This window comes from Pleurodeles waltl, chromosome 1_1, assembly GCF_031143425.1.
Source record: "Pleurodeles waltl isolate 20211129_DDA chromosome 1_1, aPleWal1.hap1.20221129, whole genome shotgun sequence".
NCBI lineage: Eukaryota > Metazoa > Chordata > Amphibia > Caudata > Salamandridae > Pleurodeles > Pleurodeles waltl.
Window position 1 is genome coordinate 227,689,827 of NC_090436.1, and position 22,412 is coordinate 227,712,238.

Consider the following 22,412-nt stretch of genomic DNA (forward strand, 5'->3'; position numbering starts at 1 on the left):
AAGACGGCAGAGGCTCAGCTGGGGATGGCCTCCCAACGTGGGAGGGGTGCCCGTCGAACCATGACACCCCTGATGTTCCGGATCCTGCCGGTGGCCTACCCTGAGTTGGATGGGCACTTGAGGGCATCACAGCAGACACAAGGGGGTGAGTACAACATCATTCAGCTGTCTTTGCGCACGGTGAAGGTGTCTGGGTGGGGAGGAGGGCTGTGGGTTTCCCTAGGCCAGGGCGAGTTCCGTAGGCTAGGTCCCTCCATAATGCAGGCCATGTGGCACCCCACCCCACCTCTGTACAGTGCCAAGTACAGGTATACATGCCCCTGTGTCATCTATGTGTGCAGATGTCGACCATAGCCATATAGGATATATCCCAGGAATTGCATCTGCAGAGCCCTAACAGCACGGCTTAGTGCAGGGGGCTTCTGTGTCTGTATTGTCCGCCAACGGTAGCGGTAAGCCATGCACTTAACCTGTCTTTCTTCTGTCGTCCCCCCTCTTTTTGTGGTCTCCCTGTTCTTGTGTGCATCAGCATCATCAGGCGGAGGTACGGTGGCACCGGAGCATGAGGGAGCTGCATCCCACATGGCCATGGAGGGCCACACCACAGACTCTTAATACACCAGGAGGGCAGCCCGATCGTCACTGGCCAGGAGGCCACCGCCAGAGTCTGTGACCAGGAGGGCAGCCCAATCGTCACTGGCCAGGAGGCCACCGCCAGAGTCAGTGCCCAGGAGGGCAGCCCGATCGTCACTGGCCAGGAGACCACCTCCAGAGTAAGTGCCCAGGAGGCCACCGCCAGCCACAGCCCAGCTACCCAATGAAGGACCGCCAGCCCCAGCCCAGCTGGGCAATGAAGGACCGTCATGGCAAGCTCCGCTGAACAGGGAAAGCACCGCTGAACAGGTCAGAAACTGCAAACTCAAGCACTGCTGACCAGGGCAAAGACCGCCATGGCAAGCACCGCTGAACAGGGCAAAGACCGCCAACGCAAGCAACGCTAGCCCATGGGTGGCAGGGGCAGTGACGCAACTGGGACCGTCACGGGGTGAGTGATGCACTCTGGGCACCAGTCCCCCTCCAGAACCAGTGGAGACATGCATCCACTCCGTCTGTCCTTCACAGGATGAAGCACTCTGGGCACCAGTCCCCCTCCAGAACCAGTGGAGACATGCATCCACTCCGTCTGTCCTTCACAGGATGAAGCACTCTGGGCACCAGTCCCCCTCCAGAACCTGTGGAGACTGTTATCCACTTGAGAGACTGTGGCTTTGCACTCCCCAGGATGGTACAGTGGGCAACCCACCCACTGTAGAGACTTGAGAGACTGTGGCTTTGCACTCCCCAGGATGGAACAGTGGGCAACCCACCCACTTGAGAGACTGTGGCTTTGCACTCCCCAGGTTGGTACAGTGGGCAACCCACCCACTGTAGAGACTTGAGAGACCGTGGCTTTGCACTCCCCAGGATGGTACAGTGGGCAAACCACCCACTGTAGAGACTTGAGAGACCGTGGCTTTGCACTCCCCAGGATGGTACAGTGGGCAAACCACCCACTGTAGAGACTTGAGAGACCGTGGCTTTGCACTCCCCAGGATGGTACAGTGGGCAAACCACCCACTTGAGAGACTTGAGAGACCGTGGCTTTGCACTCCCCAGGATGTTACAGTGGGCAAACCACCCACTTGAGAGACTTGAGCGACTGTGGCTTTGCACTCCCCAGGATGGTACAGTGGGCAAACCACCCACTGTAGAGACTTGAGAGACTGTGGCTTTGCACTCCCCAGGATACATCAATGGGCATGGAGCCCCCTCGTGGATCTGGCGTGGTGCACTCATACGGCTGAGGTGCTCCCCCTTCCCTTCCCCCTGAGGTGCCTGTTGTATTTCTATCTGATGCCCCGGCAGTGTTCTCTCTGTTTTGATCAGGTATCTGGTGTGGGCCTCGCCCCTGCATTTTGGGCCCAGTGGTCCACGGACATTGAATGGTGCATTGCCTGCACTACTAATCGTGATGTATATTTTGTTTAATGTGTATATATATCATCTGTATATATTTGGTTACTGTATTTTGATATATTACAATGGTTGAACTAATTTCCTTTTGTCTTTGCATTCTTCAGGGGGGGTTGGGGGTTGTTACTGTAATGTTTGGATATGCATTGGTGTGTGTGTTCTAGTGGGTGAGGGTCGGGGTGGGGGTTGGGATGTTGGTTGTGTGTGTTCCTGTCTTTTGCCTCCCCCTCCCCTATGTCGTAGGTGCAGTACTCACCGTTGTCTTCTCCGCCAGCGTTGATGATCGTCTTATAGGAGCAGGAAGACTAGTGCAGGAAGAATATGGAGTTCCAGCTCCATGGTGCCCTCCTTCCTCGTGGAGTGTGTAGAGGTGAGCGTTTTCTCTTTGAAATGGCTGTTTCTGCCGTGTTTTTATCCGCGGTGAATCCGCCCCGGAAAAGGTGGCGGATTGGTAGGTTGTGATACTGTGGGAGGTACATTGTCTCCCGCCTGTCTGTTGGCGGTGACCGCCAAGCTGTTTGTCTGTACCGCCGTGGCGGTAGGAGTGTTAAAGTGGCTGTCTTTGTTGGCGGTTTCCGCCACGGTCGTAATTCAAATTTTTTTACCGCCGGCCTGTTGGCGGTCTTACCGCCGCTTTAACACCGTCCGCCAGGGTTGTAATGACCACCTATGTGTTGAAAATTGTGAACACGTACTGGATTGGGGTAAGCGAGGCCCAATTATGTGTTGAGTATAGCCCCCAGGTATAGTTGAATCTGTAGAGGCTGTAAGTGTGATTTTCTGAAGTTTATTGTGAACCTGTTTTTGTGAAGAAGGTTTACTGTGATTTGAGTGTGAGACTCACATTGACAAAGTGTTGGCTTTGATCAGCCAATCATCCAAGTAAGGAAATATGTGTATGTGTTGCCTTCTTGGATGTGCTGCAACTACTGCTAGACACTTGGTGAATACTCTGAGAGCGGTTGTAACCCCGAAAGGTAGAACCTTGAACTAATAGCGTCAGCCTGCCACTACAAACCTTAGATACTTGCGTTATACAGGATGAACTGGCATATGAAAGTATGCGTCTTTCAGATCTAGAGCGGTCATGAAGTCACCTTTTTGTAGCAACGGAATCACATCCTGAAGTGTGACCATGTGAAAATGTTCTGAGATAATATATTGATTTAGGGTTCTCAGATCTAAAATAGGCCTGAGAGTGCCATCCTTTTTGGGAATGAGGAAGTAAAGTGAGTACACTCCTGTTCCTTGGTATTCTATAGGAACTTTTTCTATAGCTTGTTTTGACAGTAGAGATTGAATATTTTCGTTTAAAAGAGCGAGGTGGTCTGTTGACATTTTGTGTTTGTGAGGTGGAATGTTTGGAGGTGTTGATGTTAGTTCTAGACAATAACAATTTTGTCTAATGGAAAGGATCTATAGATCCGAGGTTATGTCTGTCCACTGTTTGTGGTAAAATTGAAGACGCCCCCCCTACTGGAGTGGAATGAGGAGGGGGAATGTGGAGGTAGTCAATGTTTGGCTGCGGATGGTGAACCACGAGTGTTGGTGGTTTTTCTTCTGCCTTGGAGCTGTTTCCTCTATATGTTCCTCTTAAAAAACCTCTGGAATAGGAGGAAGAGGTTTGACGCTGCTACGAAGAAAAAAGTGATCAGCGATAGTTTCTGCTTTGTAGCCACCCCTTTACAGTGGGTGGCAACAACACCCCTGTTTGGTTGGTTTTATAAGGCACCAATCGCTCTAGCAGTGTTGGTGTCTTTTTTGAGTTTTTCTAGGGTAGAGTCAACCTGGGACCCAAAATAGGTGCTCCCCATCAAAGGGCATATTGAGGACAGCTTGTTGTACTTCTGGTTGAAACCAGAGCACCCTAAACAGGTATGTCTCCTAAGAAGTATACTAGTTTTGACCCCTCGTGCAGCTGTGTCAGCCGTATCTTGTGCACATCTAATTGAATTATTTGCAATTGTCTGACCTTCAGAGACAATTTGCTGTGCACATTTACGGTATTCTTCTGGGAGGTGTTGAAGCACTTCGAACCCAACACTAGATGGCAGGATAATGCACAGCATGTGTATCTACAGCCACACATGCCATTGAACCCTTTTTTATAGACGTTGTTTGAATCATAAACACAACATTTCTCAGCAAAATGTCTGCACTAGGCTCCCACACACATTAAAAATATATTAAAGGAAAATGTTTTTTAAGACAAATTAATCAAGGTAATCAGGACAATGCTTTCTACAGAACAGAGCTGGCTCTATTAGGGGGCTCCCTGAAAGCCTGGGGCCATGGGCCAGAGCCCACTGTGCCCATGCCTTAACACATCTCTGGTAAGAGGGGCTCCCTTTCTCATAAGAGTAGCATGGTGATCACTTCGGTGTGTGTGTTTGAGGAAGGAGTGGTGGAGCTGGAGGTCAAGGAGGAGGAGGATGGAGTGTCAGAATAGGTGGAGGAGGTGGTGCAGAGTGCTGAGGTGGTGCTGGACTGGTGCCCCTGTCATGGTGTTTCCTCAACTTAAGTGGAGGAGAGGATTCCTGAGAAAGCTTTGCCTCAAAAGTCAACTTTAGTTTGTAGGACAGATAGTCTTGCTTCTTCAGAGGTGGCTTGGTTATAATTCTCCCTGTCTGAAGGTGGATGGCACAGCACTACTGTCTGGCTTGGGGCCCTCCTGGAGCCAAAGAAGGATAGCCTACCCTTGGTCCCCACTCTCCTCCAACGACGGGGCTTTAGGCGCTGAACACTTTGATGTAGGTTTCTGCAAACTGTATGCCGAATGGCTTTTCAGAGCCAAAGGAATCTTGGGAGCCAAGACAGGTTTCGGTACCTGCTTTGAAGGCATTGTTAGCACTGATGGCCAGGGCTTGAGAGGTTCTTTCATTGCTGGTAGCTGGCTCGGACTCAGCTCTGAGGCCTTCGTTCCATGAGAGCCATGACCTTTAGGCAGTGGAGGACTTGAAGTCTGAGCAAGGATTTTGAGGCTCGATACCTGACCCTCCCTAGGGCGGTGCTCAGCCTAACAGTGCTGGTGTGGAGGTGGACAGGGTGGGGGTGTTGTACTCAAACTCAGTGTCTACTGTTGGATGATAGGCGGTCCCACTGCCTTGGAGTTGGAGTGAGAGCTTCATTCTGGGCTGAAGGGAAGGGCCTCGTGGGCCGAAGTATTTGGCTGTGGCTCCAACTTAATGCCTTGGTCCCCTCCAAAAGTGACCAAGGATGTCATCTTCTTGAAGTTGTGCTACTGTACATCATGCTAGGCGCCAACCTCGTTGGTACTGGAGCATCTTTTTGGATCGGAAGGCAAGGCAGGCGGCACAGGATGCTTCATCGTGCTTTAGGAAAAGGCACGGGTTACAGACCTGATGGTGAACCGCTAAGAGGCATTTCGAATGGCACTGTGGACAATAATGAAAAGGTTTTTTTTTTCTATTATGGAGTGTTCATTCTCGGTGGAAGAAGCTCACGAAGCCCCGAGGGGGATAGTGAAACTAACTCAGATGTCGAAGTTGATGGATGTCACTGTTGTTGAAGCAGACAAAAAATGTTTTTGCGCATCAAGGTGAAAGAACCGAGAGGTACACGTGCTGAACAGCAGAGGTCATTGACCAGGAGCTCACAGGATGCTTGTGTGCACCAAATGTCGGAAATAAACAATCTAACAATCGAGCCGATGCTCATGCGCATTACCAGTAACAAGTTGCACACATCGGAGCCCAACTTACATGATAGGAGCATGCAAAGCATGTGTATCTTCAGCTGCACATGCCATGATCTGGCATTTACCAGAATATCATCACGTTTAAAAAAATCTTTGTGGTACTAGTGATGATAAACATGAGACAAAGTGGTGGAATATCAAGACTCTGGATCAAATATGAGTTGCTGGCATCCTGGGTTTCACTTTACGTCAATGAATGCCATTCACCTCAGCATCCAGGTTGTCCACTGTTAAGAGTCATGTGGCATATCGTGTAGTTCAAAAAGCGCCGGTCCGTGGGTATGAAAAGTTCCCCGTGTTGGACACATGTGCAACAACTGAAGAAACTCAAGGGGCAGTTCATGATAACGTCTGCTTTTCATAGCTCTTCCTGTTAACTTATGACCTCTTTTCTCAGATTCAAGTCCACCGTACAGTGGCTAAGTGTGACTAAATGCACAGTTTTGCCACCATGAATTTTAAAAACAACATATTTTCAAGTTCTAAATCCTGTGAAAAAGATGCTGGAATTCTTCTAGCCCAGCCTCAAACTGCCTAGTCTAGGTGTATAGTGCAAACTGAATGGGGCATAGATTCTCAGCAGAGCAGCAGCCTGATCAGCATCTCAAAGCAATTCAGAGCATTTTTCAGCTGCAAAGATGGTGTCATTAGCCATACGTTTTGTGGCTGAATAAAACCACAGAAGATAGCACGCAGGACGATGGGAGTGTTACTTCTATATATAACCATAGATGCAGAACCTGGTTTTCATGAGGGTTCATGCTGGTTTAAAATACTTCAAATGGTTCTCAAACATGTTTACAACAGTACCAATGTCAATTAAGACTGTCATGGTTTATCCCTGCATGTTGCCTTGGTATTTGGAGTGCACTTTCCAGCAACATGCAATTTTGTCCATCATATAGATAGCACAGATGGTTCAATTTTCTTCAATTTCACCAGTGGAGCAGTTAGTGTCATTGGGCAGATGCAGAGCAGGTGCCATTGGTCCTGCACACCTTTGTGAAGTGACTGATCATTCCACAAGTAAGGAACTTATTTCTTTTGGCTGATAACACTGTGGTTTGAGAGTAGCTGTCACCACAGCTATCCTCCTGGCTTCCTACCCTCAAAATACCAGGCCAGTCAAGTAAAGAAAAGAAGCGTGCTCCATGCTGGACGGTAGAGCTCTGGGAGCAGATTTAGATAGGTAGTGTGGGCAGCAGATCTAAGCAGCTAGGTATACAGTTATCAAGAAATTAGCAGGGCTTCCCATCTGGTCAATAAAGAATAGGGAGTGGAGCCCCATCAACTCCTCTGTAAAAGAAGGTACACTTTCTCTAAGAAATAGTAGTTCCTTCTTCAATTGTTTCTGCAGGTCATGTGAATTGTTTTTACATTTCTTGCAAAAGAATGTGAGACGCGGAAGTAGCCAATCGGGTCTATTTTTAAGTTAGTGCCATTAGCATAACTTACAGTATGCCACTGGTATGGCATTCCAGCACTTTTAGACATTCAGGGGCGTCTTTTCCAATAACCGGGTTGTCAATCACAGGAGTCCAATTGGATGAAGATTCGCTTGTGTAATATGAGTTGGTATGTATTACATACTTTCTCCATACGCATAAGCAATGAAAATCTTCTCTATTATTATTATTAAGAACCACCCATCCTGTTATACAGGTCCCACAAAAAGTAAAACTGCATATTAGGATGACAGAATCTTCAAGACGTGGGGACTGAGTCTGTCCACATTATCAGGAAATGTCAGCCAAATTCCTAGCTACCACCCAGTCCTCCACCTGAACCCCTAACTTTCCCAGGGTAGCAAATATTTTGGCCTTCTCGAACATGAAACTTCTGATTCCCAAGGAAATTGTGAAAACATATCTTACCCTTTTGTTTACTCATACACTCTCAGGGTGAACACAAGAAAGATACAAATAAAGGTTTTCAAATATTTATTAAAATAATCATATTCTTACATAGAGAGAAGGAGCTGTGATTATTATGCAGATAAAACAAACAATTGTAGCCAGCATCATCAACATGGTGAATAGAATAAACAATCCAACCATTGAAATCTTATTTCTCTACATACCTACCTATAACTACCTTCACTCTGAGAGCATAGTGGGTGTACCCTCTGCCAGATCTCGAAGAATAGCTTGAACCCCCATACCTAGATAGCTGGGCTAGGAAGCAGGTCTGAAGTAGAGTTGGTTATCATTCCCTGCAAGATAAAAGGTCAGCGCATCACCAGCGCTGCATGTCGAGCACAACATCGGGTCCAGGACAGTCACTGCTAAAGTGCTCCTCTGATCCGTATGGGGCAGTACACGGTTTATATAATCAAAACCACACTGTGCTTGAGATGCTTGCGATGATAAGTCTGTTTAGACGTTGTCTCCAAATGGACAACGTAAGCACTGGGGTATCTTGCTCTATGTTCATAGCCTTAATCAGAGTATACAGATTACACGGAGAGAAAGGCTTACTGGAAACTAACCGCATGTGCAGTGCATTCTCAGTATATTATTGTGTAAGAGTCAAACATGTAAAATATAATTGCTATAAAAAATGTCAACCTAAAATATGCAACTAAAAATGGAGAAACAAGTTGGGTCCAAGAAGGCCATACTACAATTCCTTTTACCTTTCCAAAACAATGCTTCATACCTGCTCACATTTGTAATAGGACTTCAAACAAACATCAATAAATCAAGTTTCTCAAATAATTGAACACACATTTAAAAGCCCTACCAGGAACTGTCTCAATACTGCTCCAATCACTCCATTTCTTGTCGCCATCATAGTATTTCTCATGCAGGTAGCATCTTATTCTCACTGAGTGTGAGGTACACTCCAAAGCCATATCAGAGGTCCAGGTATAATTAAATGTTTCAGCTTTTTCAGCCCAGGTTGTACTATACAGGTTCTACAATGAAAAACACCCATTAATTTCTTGTTATGAATCATACATGGAACAGTGTTTAACCAACAGCAAAGCATGCTTACTTCCGTTCTAAAACAGCATGTCCATTACTTCTGCAGTAAAAAGCATTCACACTACAAAAGGCATCCATCAATCCATTCCATCAAACAAGTGCATTATGTCTTTTGAAAATCTGAATGGTGCTGTGCATCAGAAGCAGAATTTGGCCCTGTGACATAAAATCAGATTTCAATTAATTAAGTGCCTAAGTCAGTAAACATGGCAACACACTGGTAAATGTTTAGAGAAGTGATTCATTAACAGCATGGCACAAAGTTCCAGTGAACAGATTTGACAGGCAACCCTACCCAAATGTGACAGAAACAAAATTGTTTTTTTGTTTTCAGAAGTTCAATATACAACAATAAGCCATAACTAGTTGAAGGGCACCTCTCTCCTTCAGGCGGGACTTGATTTCAAATCATTCTTTAAAAAAGAGCAATGAAAATATTATATCAAGTCTGAAAACCACATTCACAATGACATCAGGAGTTCTTAGAAATGTCCAGACCACTTTACATTATGGGACATCAATGCAATAAGAGAATGTTAATCACAGACTGTCATAAAAAGACCATCTGGAGATTCAACAGGGGGTACAAACATTTTGGTGGTAGATTATTCTTTGCTGAAGGCTTCTCTCTCTCTTCCTTTACTCCTTCACTCACAACAATATTATCTAGAACTGAGGACCTCCTAAAATACATATCTCTTAAAACACATCAGCTGATATAACAGACTTCTCATCATATTCCTTGCAATGTCTTTTGCTTGCTGGTTATCCTTATACCTGCTCCTTTTACTTCATCCAATCAAACTCATCTATAGCCACCACCTGGTTGCACTATTGCCAGATGCTTAATTTGTGAATAAAAACGTGCCAGTGTCCAAAGTTCTCCTTTAAAACATGCGTCTGCTACATTTAAATGTATGAACACTGAATACTGAGGCAGTGTAATCCAAAAGCCATCTGGGGCCTCCTTAATCCATTTGCAGACACTCCATGACCCTTTACTTAACTCTTGCAGCTTTCTACTTTCTGTCTTTGAGATGCTTTTCCATCTTTCTCTTCCTCTGTTATCAATGTCTTTTGCTCACAGTAAATACCTGATGCAGAAAACTAAGTGCCGTCCCTCAGAAATAACTGCCGGTGTCCCGCACTGGCAACCACTGGCTCAATTTAAGCACTGACTACTGCGATCCAAGAAAAGGAATTAAAATAGAAATCTGATGACAGAAATATTCTGAAAAATAATCAAGACAGCACAGAGGATTGAGAGTCCACGCAAACACTTGCTGGCCAAAGGTTTACAATGAGGAATAACATCAATTATTCAAGTGCTGCAAGTCCTTCAAATGGCTGTTTTATGGCAGTGAGGCTTTTTTATAAAGCTGAGAAGAAGGCAGGACTCCACAAAGCAAATCGAGCATTTACTAGTAAATTCCTCTTACACAGCATACAAACAAAATAGGTCAATTAGTCTAATGTGGAATCGAAGCAGGACATATACTGGCTGATTGTTGCCAAATACTTCAAGAGCACTTTTTAAATAATTTAGATGCTGGTGAACAGGTGCTTTCCTGCTCTATCTGCTCACCGCCTCTGCATATACATTCCACTCTCATTATACTGGAATCACAGAGATGCCAAAAGAAGATGAAACCAAAATGTGTAGATCACATATTCAGACTTCTGTTGTTATCAGAAAACAGAGCTGATTCCCAACAAGCAATATATTTCTAAGAGATACTTAAAACCATGTCTGATTTAAGACATTAAAAGGGAAAACAACCTTAGTATTTTAATCAGCCTTGAAGAGAATGGGTGAACTTTCAGGGCAGCACTGCAGAAGGAAGGAAAGATGGCGGAAGCCAGCAGTTGAGCGTTTGTAGTAGATTGACTAGGTATATAAGGTTTCACAAATAGGTAGAAGCACCACCAGTGTGCAGAACTAAATAATTATGACCCAAGCTGGAAAAATTACAGGAATCAGACTCTTTTGCCTCCTGTGCTCTCTGCTCTGATATGGTCCATTTTACAAGTGCTAACTAGACAAAGTACATTCACCACATGACAAACGTTGATTTGCTTTGCATTGTCCTCTGAAAAAAAACAAGAGTCTCCCCCCAAGGCATTCTCAGCAAGAGTGAATAAAACTAATAGGAAGAATCCTTATTTTGTTCAGTCATACATATGCATATAGAATTTAAAGTACATACTGTTGATGCCACTTCCATGTTTTCAGTGCGCAGAAACTGAATTTGCCAACTTGCTTTAACTCTTCCAGGAAAGCTAGATTCATTTCCTTTCCATTCCACGAAAAGTGAGCTTGTTGCATAGTCAGGGGTCATCCGCACTATTTGAGGTTCATATGGAACGAAAGCTTAAAAGAAAAGCAGGGGTCAATAAGTATGACCGTAAACATAAACAGTGACTACGTTTAAATTATTACAAAATAACATTTCAGGAAAAGTTATTAGAACTACCCATTAAATTTTAAGTTTATACATACATATTGCTAAAAAATAGTAGAAATCAAAGCTACAACTAAGAAGTTCTTAAAATACAAATTATATTTATTTAAAGACGTTTAATGTGTGTTTTAGACTTATGTGGACCTGGTTTAACAGGCCAAAACATAAGACTAAAAATAACTAAGTTTTCTTTCTTGCTTTAAAGTACACAGTGAGGGTTTGGGATGCTGCCTATACGTACACATCCAACTTCAGCACCACCTTAGAGATTTATTAAAAGAAAAATATCATGATGTCGGGAGACTACTCTAGCTCTGATGTGTATTAATTGTTTACCTGAAAGAATATAAGCTCATGAAAACTCAACATTATTAAATGCTCAAAAAGAAGACTGCAGAGCTCATTATGAGGCTGGTGGTCTTAAGACCACCATACCTGTGGTGATGGTCAGACCGCCGCACTCCAGGCGGTCAGACTGTCACATTACAACCCTGGTGGTCTAGTGCCAGGGGACCACCATCACCGCCAGGAACATGGTTCCCGACGGGCTGACAGGGGGTGTAGACTCGTGGTCAGCCACGGTGGTGCTGAACTCAGTGCAACCATGCTGATCACGACTCCTTTTTCTGCCAGCCTTTCCATGGTGGGGCTCCCACCATGGAAAGGCTGGAGGAAACAGTGCTGGGGCCACAGGATACCTGTGGCATGGGCGGAGCAGGGGACCCCCCTGCTCAGCACCCTCAGAATACACACTATCTGCTATGGCAGACACTGTGCATTCTGAGGGAGCTGGAGGCCCCTTTTGTGTGATGACATTGGCCTCAGTTCCATTAGGAGCCCAGACTAATTCTGCTGCACGGTTTCCACTGAGCTGACCAGTGGAAATCTCAGTTTTCTGTGGTTTCCGCTGGTCAGCCCACGGAAACCTTGTAATGGGCTTGGGGGGAGACTGCCAGCTCCGCGGTTGTCTCCTCTCCATGGGGATGGCGGGCTGATGGTCGGCTCGCCAGCTCATCATGAGGCCCTGAAAATTTAAATTAGAAATGCAAGGAATATTTAAGGGTTTAAAAAAAGAACAACACTAAGGAGGTAAGTACAAATTTGTAGCAATTTAATTAAGCAAATGTGTATATAGTGAAATTATCTAGTACATCTCGGTCTGAGCCATCTTTGTTAGGTTCTTCACCCTTCAAGGAAAAAATAAACGGGGGCTATAATTGAGTCACAAAATAAAGGATACCCTGTTACATTTCTGTAATTGATATTCAATGTAATTGTCTGTAATTGACAATAAATGTAAATAATCAATACACAAAATGTGACAAACTATTTTAACAATGAATGCATGGTGAAATATAGAAAATTAGATCCTCAGTCTGAGTTACTTCTCAGTTAATTTGTCTCTTTGTTTAATCAATATCCTCTGTTCAGTCATGTACTCGTCAAAAGGAAGATGTCTAAATTCTTCATGCAAATATCCATTCATTGGCAGATAAATATTAACAAAAGCAGCTGCGAAAGCCTATCCTTCCACTAACAAACGATGAATCTAAAACAACAAAAATATATTAATTAAAACTTCACATGTGTTTAAGGTTCGCAAATGCCATCTTGGAGTTGCTGCAACACTTAGAAATGATTTGGCCATTAGTAATCAATTAAATAACACACAAACACACACACACAAATATATGGAAAATGTCACTTACCCAGTGTACATCTGTTCGTGGCATTAGTCGCTGCAGATTCACATGCTGTGCACATCCCGCCATCTGGTGTTGGGCTCGGAGTGTTACAAGTTGTTTTTCTTCAAAGAAGTCTTTTCGAGTCACGAGACCGAGGGACTCCTCCCATTTCGGCTCCATTGCGCATGGGCGTCGACTCCATCTTAGATTGTTTTCCCCCGCAGAGGGTGAGGTAGGAGTTGTGTATGCTAGTAATAGTGCCCATGCAATAGAGTAATGTACATAATGTAGTTTAAAGTAATATATTTTCAAATTTACAAATGTTCAAGATCAACTTCTTAACGGCTACAGGCTCCCGGGGAGGCGGGTGGGCGCATGTGAATCTGCAGCAACTAATGCCACGAACAGATGTACACTGGGTAAGTGACATTTTCCGTTCGATGGCATGTGTAGCTGCAGATACACATGCTGTGCATAGACTAGTAAGCAGTTATCTCCCCAAAAGCGGTGGTTCATCCTGTAGGAGTTGAAGTTGTTTGAAACAATGTTCGTAGTACTGCTTGACCTACTGTGGCTTGTTGTGCTGTTAACACATCTACACAGTAGTGTTTGGTAAATGTATGAGGCGTAGACCATGTAGCTGCCTTACATATTTCGGTCATTGGAATATTTCCTAGAAAGGCCATGGTAGCACCTTTCTTTCTGGTTGAGTGTGCCTTTGGTGTAATAGGCAGTTCTCTCTTTGCTTTAAGATAGCAGGTTTGAATACACTTAACTATCCATCTAGCAATGCCTTGTTTAGAAATTGGATTACCTGCATGAGGTTTTTGGAAAGCAATTAATAATTGTTTTGTTTTTCGAATTAGTTTTGTTCTGTCAATGTAGTACATTAACGCTCTTTTGATGTCTAATGTATGTAGTGCTCTTTCAGCTACAGAGTCTGGCTGTGGGAAGAACACTGGTAATTCTACTGTTTGATTCAAGTGGAACAGTGATATAACTTTTGGTAAAATTTTGGGATTTGTCCGTAGAACTACTTTATGCTTGTGTATTTGAATAAATGGTTCTTGTATGGTAAAGGCTTGAATTTCACTCACTCTTCTTAGAAATGTGATGGCAATTAAAAATGCAACTTTCCATGTTAAGTATTGCATTTCACAAGAGTGCATGGGCTCAAAGGGTGGACCCATGAGTCGTGTTAAGACAATGTTGAGGTTCCATGAAGGAACTGGTGGTGTTCTTGGTGGTATAATTCTCTTTAGTCCTTCCATAAACGCTTTTATGACTGGTATCCTAAATAGTGAGGTTGAGTGCGTAATTTGCAGGTAAGCTGAAATTGCGGTTAGATGTATCTTTATGGAAGAGAAAGCTAGCTTTGACTTTTGCAAATGTAGTAAGTATCTTAGGATGTCTTTTGCAGATGCGTGTAAGGTTTGAATTTGATTATTATGGCAGTAATAAACAAATCTTTTCCACTTATTTGCATAGCAATGTCTAGAGGTAGGTTTTCTAGCTTGTTTTATGACCTCCATACATTCCTGTGTAAGGTCTAAGTGTCCAAATTCTAGGACTTCAGGAGCCAAATTGCTAGATTCAGTGATGCTGGATTTGGATGCCTGATCTGTTGTTTGTGTTGTGTTAACAGATCTGGTCTGTTTGGTAGTTTGACATGAGGCACTACAGAGAGGTCTAGTAGTGTTGTGTACCAAGGTTGTCTTGCCCATGTTGGTGCTATCAGTATGAGTCTGAGTTTGTTTTGACTCAATTTGTTTACCAGATATGGAAAGAGTGGGCAAAGCGTAAGCAAATATCCCTGACCAGCTCATCCATAACGCATTGCCCTGAGACTGATCTTGTGGGTACCTGGATGCAAAGTTTCGGCATTTTGCGTTTTCCTTTGTTGCAAATAGATCTATTTGTGGTGTTCCCCAATTCTGGAAGTATTTGTTTAGTATTTGGGGGTGAATCTCCCATTCGTGGATCTGTGGGTGATCCCGAGAGAGATTGTCTGCTAACTGGTTTTGAATTCCAGGAATAAATTGTGCTATTAGGCGAATGTGGTTGTGAATCGCCCAATGCCATATTTTTTGTGCCAGGAGACACAACTGTGTTGAGTGTGTCCCTCCTTGTTTGTTTAGGTAATACATTGTTGTCATGTTGTCTGTTTTGACAAGAATGTGTTTGTGGCTTATTATGGGTTGAAATGCTTTTAGCGCTAGAAATACTGCCAATAGTTCTAAGTGATTTATGTGAAACTGTTTTTGCTGAGTGTCCCATTGTCCTTGGATGCTGTGTTGATTGAGGTGTGCTCCCCACCCTATCATGGAGGCATCTGTTGTTATTACATATTGTGGCACTGGGTCTTGGAAAGGCCACCCTTGGTTTAAATTTATACTGTTCAACCATTGAAGCGAGGTGTATGTTTGGCGGTCTATCAACACCAGATCTAGAAGTTGACCCTGTGCTTGTGACCATTGTGATGCTAGGCACTGTTGTAAGGGCCGCATGTGCAACCTTGCGTTCGGGACAATGGCTATCCATGAGGACATCATGCCTAGTAGTTTCATCACCATTTTGACTTGTATCTTTTGTTTTGGATACATGGTCTTTATTACATTGTGAAATGCTTGAACCCTTTGTGGGCTTGGAGTGGCAATCCCTTTTGCTGTGTTGATTGTCACCCCTAAGTATTGCTGTGTTTGACACGGCAGAAGGTGTGACTTTGTGTAGTTGATTGAGAAACCTAGATTGTGGAGGATTTCTATGACGTACTTTGTGTGTTGTGAACACTGTTTTAGCGTGTTGGTTTTGATTAACCAATCGTCTAGGTACGGGAAGACATGTATTTGCTGCCTTCTTATATGTGCAGCTACTACTGACAGACATTTTGTAAAAACTCTTGGCGCAGTTGTTATTCCGAATGGCAACACCTTGAACTGGTAATGTACCCCTTGGAATACAAACCTTAGGTACTTTCTGTGTGAAGGATGTATCGGTATATGGATATATGCATCCTTTAGGTCTAGTGTTGTCATGTAGTCTTGTTGTTTGAGCAGTGGGATTACGTCCTGTAATGTCACCATGTGAAAGTGATCTGATTTGATGTATGTATTTAATGTTCTGAGATCTAGTATAGGTCTCAGACTCTTGTCTTTTTTGGGTATGAGAAAGTACAGAGAGTAAACACCTATCCCTTTCTGTTGGTTTGGTACTAATTCTATTGCTTCTTTTTGTAGCAATGCCTGAACTTCTAGTCCTAGAAGATCTATATGTTGTTTTGACATATTGTGTGTTTTTGGTGGGACGTTTGGAGGGAATTTGAGAAATTCTATGCAATAACCATGCTGGATAATTGCTAGGACCCAAGTGTCTGTTGTTATTTCCTCCCAATGTTTGTAAAACTTGGTTAGTCTCCCCCCCACAGATGTTATGTGTTGGGGATTTGTGACTTGGAAGTCACTGTTTATTTTGAGGAGTTTTGGGGCTTTGGAACTTTCCTCTATTCTTTTGGAATTGTCCCCCTCTAAATTGTCCCCGAAAACTTCCCTGCTGATACTGGCTCTGGTAAGTGGGTCTTGTTTGTGAGGTTGTGGGTTCTGTGCTTTGTCCTCGAAACCCTCCTCTAAACTGTGTTTTTCTAAATGTGCCTCTGCTCTGTGGGGAGTAGAGTGCGCACATGGCTTTGGCCGTGACAGTGTCTTTCTTAAGTTTTTCGATCGCAGTGTCCACCTCCGGCCCAAACAACTGCTGTCCGTTGAATGGCATATTCAGCACAGCTTGCTGTATTTCTGGTTTAAATCCTGATGTACGCAGCCATGCATGTCTCCTTATTGTTACTGCTGTGTTGACAGTTCTAGCAGCTGTGTCTGCAGCATCCATTGCTGACCGTATCGGATTGTTGGAGATACTCTGTCCTTCTTCTACTACTTGCTGCGCTCTCTTTTGGAACTCCTTGGGCAAATGTTCTATAAAGTGTTGCATTTCGTCCCAATGGGCCCTATCGTATCTGGCTAACAAAGCCTGTGAATTGGCAATACGCCACTGGTTTGCTGCCTGTGCCACCACCCTCTTGCCTGCTGCGTCAAATTTTTCGACTTTCTTTATCTGGAGATGGTGCATCTCCTGAACTATGTGAGTTCGCTCTCTTGCACGCTGCCCCTACTACAACTGAGTCCGGTGTTAGCTGTTGTGTGATGTACACGGGGTCTGTTGGTGGCGGTTTATATTTTTTCTCCACTCTTGGAGTAATGGCCCTTCCTTTTACAGGCTCTTCAAACACTTGTTTGGAGTGTTTTAGCATTCCGGGTAGCATAGGAAGACTTTGATACTGGCTGTGTGTGGACGACAGTGTGTTAAAAAGAAAGTCGTCTTCAATGGGCTCAGCATGCAGGCTGACATTATGAAATGCTGCTGCTCTTGACACCACCGGTGCGTAGGCTGTACTATCCTCTGGTGGCGACGGTCTAGTTGGATAACATTCAGGATTATTATCTGACACTGGTGCGTCATAAAGGTCCCATGCGTCCGGGACATCTTGACTCATTCCTGTATGAGTTGGGGATTGCATCATTGGTGGAGTGGCTACCGGTGATGGTTGTGGAGAGCATTGTGGAGATGGTGGCGGGGTTACTTGTTTAGCCACCTTTGCCTGTGGCTGCTTGTCTTTCTCTTGGAAGGCAAGTTTGTGTTTCATTTTAATTGGAGGGAGAGTACTGATTTTCCCTGTTTCATTTTGGATATGGAGCCTTCTTTGTGTATAGTCTGGCTCTATTGTTTCCAATTCCTGTCCAAATCTATGTGTTTTCATTTGTGCGGACAGTCCTTGTTCCTCAGTGTAGGAACTTGTTTTCGGTTCCGAGGCCGGATGTTTCGGTATCGAAACCTTTTCGGCTGCTTTTTTCGGTTTCAACGAAACCTTCTTTACTTTTGGCGTCGTGGTCTCTCTGTGCCGACCCATTTCGGTGCCGCTATCTCGGTGCCGAACCTGTTCGGAGCCACTATCTCGGGCCCGAGATTGCTGTGTGGCGGTATCTCGACCGGAGTCGGATGACTTCGCCACCAGTGTGCCCTTTTTCGGTGCCGATGATCGGTCACCTATTTTCCGGGTTAAGCCATGGCCTGTTGGTGGTGGCGTCCCCTGGGCTTTAGTTGTTTTTTCGTGAGTTTTGTGTTTCGACGTCTTACTCATGGTTTTCGGCGTTTCTTCAGGATCGATCTCATCTGAGTCCGATTCCTGGATGGAGAATGTTTCTTCCTCGCTGTTGTCCTGTCGGCGCCAACGCCATTTGCAGTCTCCTTGCTCTTCGGTCTCTTAGTGTCTTCCTGGACCGAAACGCTCGACAGGCTTCACAAGTATCTTCCTTGTGTTCCGGCGACAAACACAAGTTACAGACCAGATGCTGATCTGTATATGGATATTTGTTATGGCATTTTGGGCAGAAGCGGAATGGGGTCCGTTCCATCAGCCTTGAAGAGACACGTGGCCGGGCCGACCAGGCCCCGACGGGGGATCGAAAAAAAAACCCAAAGGGCTACCGGAGCTCTTCCAAAGTCGGTGTCGATCTGTTGTAACTAACCCGATACCGAACGCAAACAATACCGACGATTTTTCCGAGATTCTAACTAACTTTCCGACCCGAAACACGGAGCGAAAAGGAACACGTCCGAACCCGATGGCGGAAAAAAAACAATCTAAGATGGAGTCGACGCCCATGCGCAATGGAGCCGAAATGGGAGGACTCCCTCGGTCTCGTGACTCGAAAAGACTTCTTCGAAGAAAAACAACTTGTAACACTCCGAGCCCAACACCAGATGGTGGGATGTGCACAGCATGTGTATCTGCAGCTACACATGCCATCGAACATATATATATATATATGTATCTATCTATCTATCTATCTATCTATCTATATATATATATATATATATATATATCTATATATATATATATATATATATATATATATATATATATGGAAAATGTCACTTACCAAGTGTACCTCTGTTCGGGGCATGTTCAGCTGCAGATTCACATGCTATGCATACCGTCTGCCATCTAGTGTTGGGCTCGGAGTGTTACAAGTTGTTTTTCTTCGAAGAAATGTTTTCGAGTCACGGGATCGAGTGACTCCTCCTCTTCGACCCCATTGCGCATGGGCATCGACTCCATGTTAGATTGTTTTCCCACAGAGGGTAAGGTAGGAGTGATACAGTATAAAGAAAAGAGATGTCCATGTAAAAGGAATATATATATACATATGTACAAGTAAATGTTGAACTTAAACGGCTACAGGCTCCCGGGGAGGTGGGAGGGTGCATGTGAATCTGCAGCTGAACATGCCATGAACAGATGTACACTGGGTAAGTGACATTTTCCATTCGATGGCATGTGTAGCTGCAGATACACATGCTATGCATAGACTACAGTTTTTCCTCCCATAAAAGCGATGGTTAGCCTGTAGGAGTTGAAGTTGTTTGAAATAATGTTCTTAGTACAGCTTGTCCTACTGTGGCTTGCTGCGTTGCTAAAACATCTACACAGTAATGTTTGGTAAATGTATGTGGTGTTAACTAAGTAGCTGCTTTACAAATTTCAGCCATTGGTATATTTCCTAAGAAAGCCACTGTAGCTCCTTTTTCCTTGTGGAGTGTGCTTTAGGTGCAACTAAGAGCTGCCTTTTAGCTTTAAGGTAACTTGTTTGGATGCATTTTACTATCCATCTTGCTAAACCTTGTTTTGAAATGGGGTTACCAGTATGTGGTTTTTGGAAAGCCACAAATAACTGTTTAGTCTTTCTAAATGATTTAGTTCTATCTATGTAATACATTAGGGCTCTTTTAATATCTAATGTATGCATGGCTCTTTCTGCCACAGAATCTGGCTGTGGGAAGAAGACTGGTAGTTCCACTGTTTGATTGATATGAAAAGGTGATACAACTTTTGGAAGAAATTTAGGGTTAGTTCATAGTACGACTTTATGTTTGTGTACTTGTATGAACGGTTCTTGAATTGTGAAAGCTTGAATTTCACTAACTCTTCGCAATGAAGTAATTGCAACTAGGAAGGCAACTTTCCATGTTAGGTATTGAATCTGACATGAGTGCATAGGTTCAAATGGTGGGCCCATAAGTCGTGTGAGCACTATGTTTAGATACCATGAAGGCACTGGAGGCGTTCTAGGTGGGATGATGCGTTTTAACCCCTCCATGAAGGCTTTGATAACAGGAATTCTAAATAAAGAGCTGCGCTGTATATTTTGCAAGTACGCGGAAATTGCAGTGAGATGTATTTTTATGGATGAAAAAGCTAAGTTTGCTTTTTGCAAATGAAGCAAAAAACATACAATGTCTTGTATTGATGCTGAAAGTGGGGTAATTTGTTTAGATTGACAGTAATGCACATATCTTTTCCATTTGTTGGCATAGCACTGCCTGGTAGTGGGTCTTCTTGCTTGTTTAATTACTTCCATTCATTCAGTTGGTAGTTGTAGATACCCTAATTTTATGACCTCAGGAGCTAAATCGCTAGATTGAGTATGTTGGGATGTGGATGCCTGATCTGCTGTTTGTTTTGTGTTAACAGATCTGGTCTGTTTGGGAGTTTGATATGTGGTACTACTGACAGGTCTAATAGTGTTGTGTACCAGGGTTGACGTGCCCACGTTGGCGCTATGAGTATTAGTTTGAGTGTGTTTTGACGTAGTTTGTTGACTAGAAATGGAATGAGCGGGAGAGGGTGAAAAGTGTAAGCAAATATCCCTGACCAATTCATCCATAGAGCATTGCCCTTGGATAGGGGATGTAGGTACCTGGATGTGAAGTTTTGGCATTTCTTTGCGTTTTCGCTTGTGATGAACAGATCTATGGGGGTGATTCCTACCCTGGCAGTCATAGACCGCCAGGGCAGGGGACGGAGGAAGCACCGCTAACGGGCTGGCGGTGCTTCTGGGGCAATTCTGACCGCGGCGGTAAAGCCGTGGTCAGAAATGGGAAACCGGCGGTTTCCCGCCGGTTTCCCGCTGCCCCAGGGAATCCTCCACGGCGGCGCTGCAAGCAGCGCCGCCATGGGGATTCCGACCCCCTTCCCGCCATCCTGTGTCTGGCGGTTTTCACCGCCAGAAACAGGATGGCGGGAACGGGTGTCGTGGGGCCCCTGGGGGCCCCTGCAGTGCCCATGCCACTGGCATGGGCACTGCAGGGGCCCCCTAACAGGGCCCCATTGAGATTTTCAGTGTCTGCTTGGCAGACACTGAAAATCGCGACGGGTGAAACTGCACCCGTCGCACACCAGCAACTCCGCCGGCTCCATTCGGAGCCGGCTTCCTCGTTGCTGGTGCTTTCCCCGCTGGGCGGGCAGGGGTGGCCTTTTGGCGGTCGCCCGCCAGCCCAGCGGGAAAGTCAGAATGACCGCCGCGGTCTTTTGACCGCGGTACGGTCTTCTGGCGGTTCCCGCCAGGTGGGCGGCTTCCGCCGCCGGCGGGGGTCAGAATGACCCCCTATGTCTGGTGTTCCCCATTGCTGAAAGTATAGTTGAAGCACTTGAGGGTGAATCTCCCACTCGTGTGTTTGTTGATGATCTCTGCTGAGAACATCTGCCAATTGGATGTGTATCCCTGGAATGTATTGTGCTACCAGGTGAATTTTGTTGTGGATTGCCCATTAGCAACTTGTTTGTGCTAGGAGGGAGAGTTGGGATGAATGGGTCCCTCCTTGTTTGTTTAGGTAATACATTGTTGTCATGTTGTCTGTTTTGACAAGGATATTCTTGTGAGTGAGAAGAGGCTGAAAAGCTTTGAGTGCTAGGAATACAGCTAGCAACTCTAAGTGATTTATGTGTAACTGTTTGTGTTTGGTGTCCCATTGTCCTTGGATGTTGTGATTGTTGAGGTGAGCCCCCCAGCCAATCATTGATGCATCTGATGTAAGTATGATCTGAGACACGGGGTCTTGAAATGGCCGCCCTTTGTTTAGGTTTGTGGAATTCCACTACTGAAGAGACATGTATGTATGGCGGTCTATCAACACTAGATCTTGAAGTTGACCCTGTGCCTGTGACCATTCTGTGCAAGGCACTGTTGCAAAGACCACATGTTCAGTCTTGCATGTGGGACAATGGCAATACAGGATGCCATCATGCCCAATAGTTTCATGACGAATTTGACAGTGTACTGTTGGGCTGGCAGTATTTGTGGTAATATATTGCAAAATATGTGGACTTGGGCTTGCGAGCGCTGTTTGAGTATTTAGTGTTGCTCCTAAATACTGTTGAACTTGCGCAGGTTGTAGGTGTGATTTTTGGTAGTTTATGGTGTTATGGAGAACCCTAGGGTGTATAGGGTTTGTATTACATATTGCATATGGGTTTGACACTGTGTATGACTGTTGGATTTTATAAGCCAATCGTCCAGATATGGAAAGACATGAATGTGTTGCCTTCTTAGGTAGGCTGCAACTACCGTCAGGCATTTTGTGAATACTCTGGGAGCTGTTGTTATTCTGAAGGGTAACACTTTGAACTGATAATGCTTTCCTTGAATGACAAACCTGA

The 22,412-nt window shown here is 44.6% G+C and overlaps 1 protein-coding gene across 12 annotated transcripts in view; it reads right to left on the bottom strand.

Annotated features, from left to right (window-relative positions):
- The window catches only part of LIFR (LIF receptor subunit alpha), a 478,307-nt gene that overhangs the window by 184,630 nt on the left and 271,265 nt on the right, over window positions 1–22,412 (bottom strand). For all 12 annotated transcript variants that reach the window (XM_069221314.1, XM_069221272.1, XM_069221277.1 and 9 more), the window contains 2 exons: window positions 10,926–11,089; window positions 8,474–8,648 (listed from right to left, as the gene is read on the bottom strand). In XM_069221314.1, the coding sequence (XP_069077415.1) occupies window positions 8,474–8,648; window positions 10,926–11,089 (339 nt within the window). The remainder of the gene's footprint in view (window positions 1–8,473; window positions 8,649–10,925; window positions 11,090–22,412) is intronic.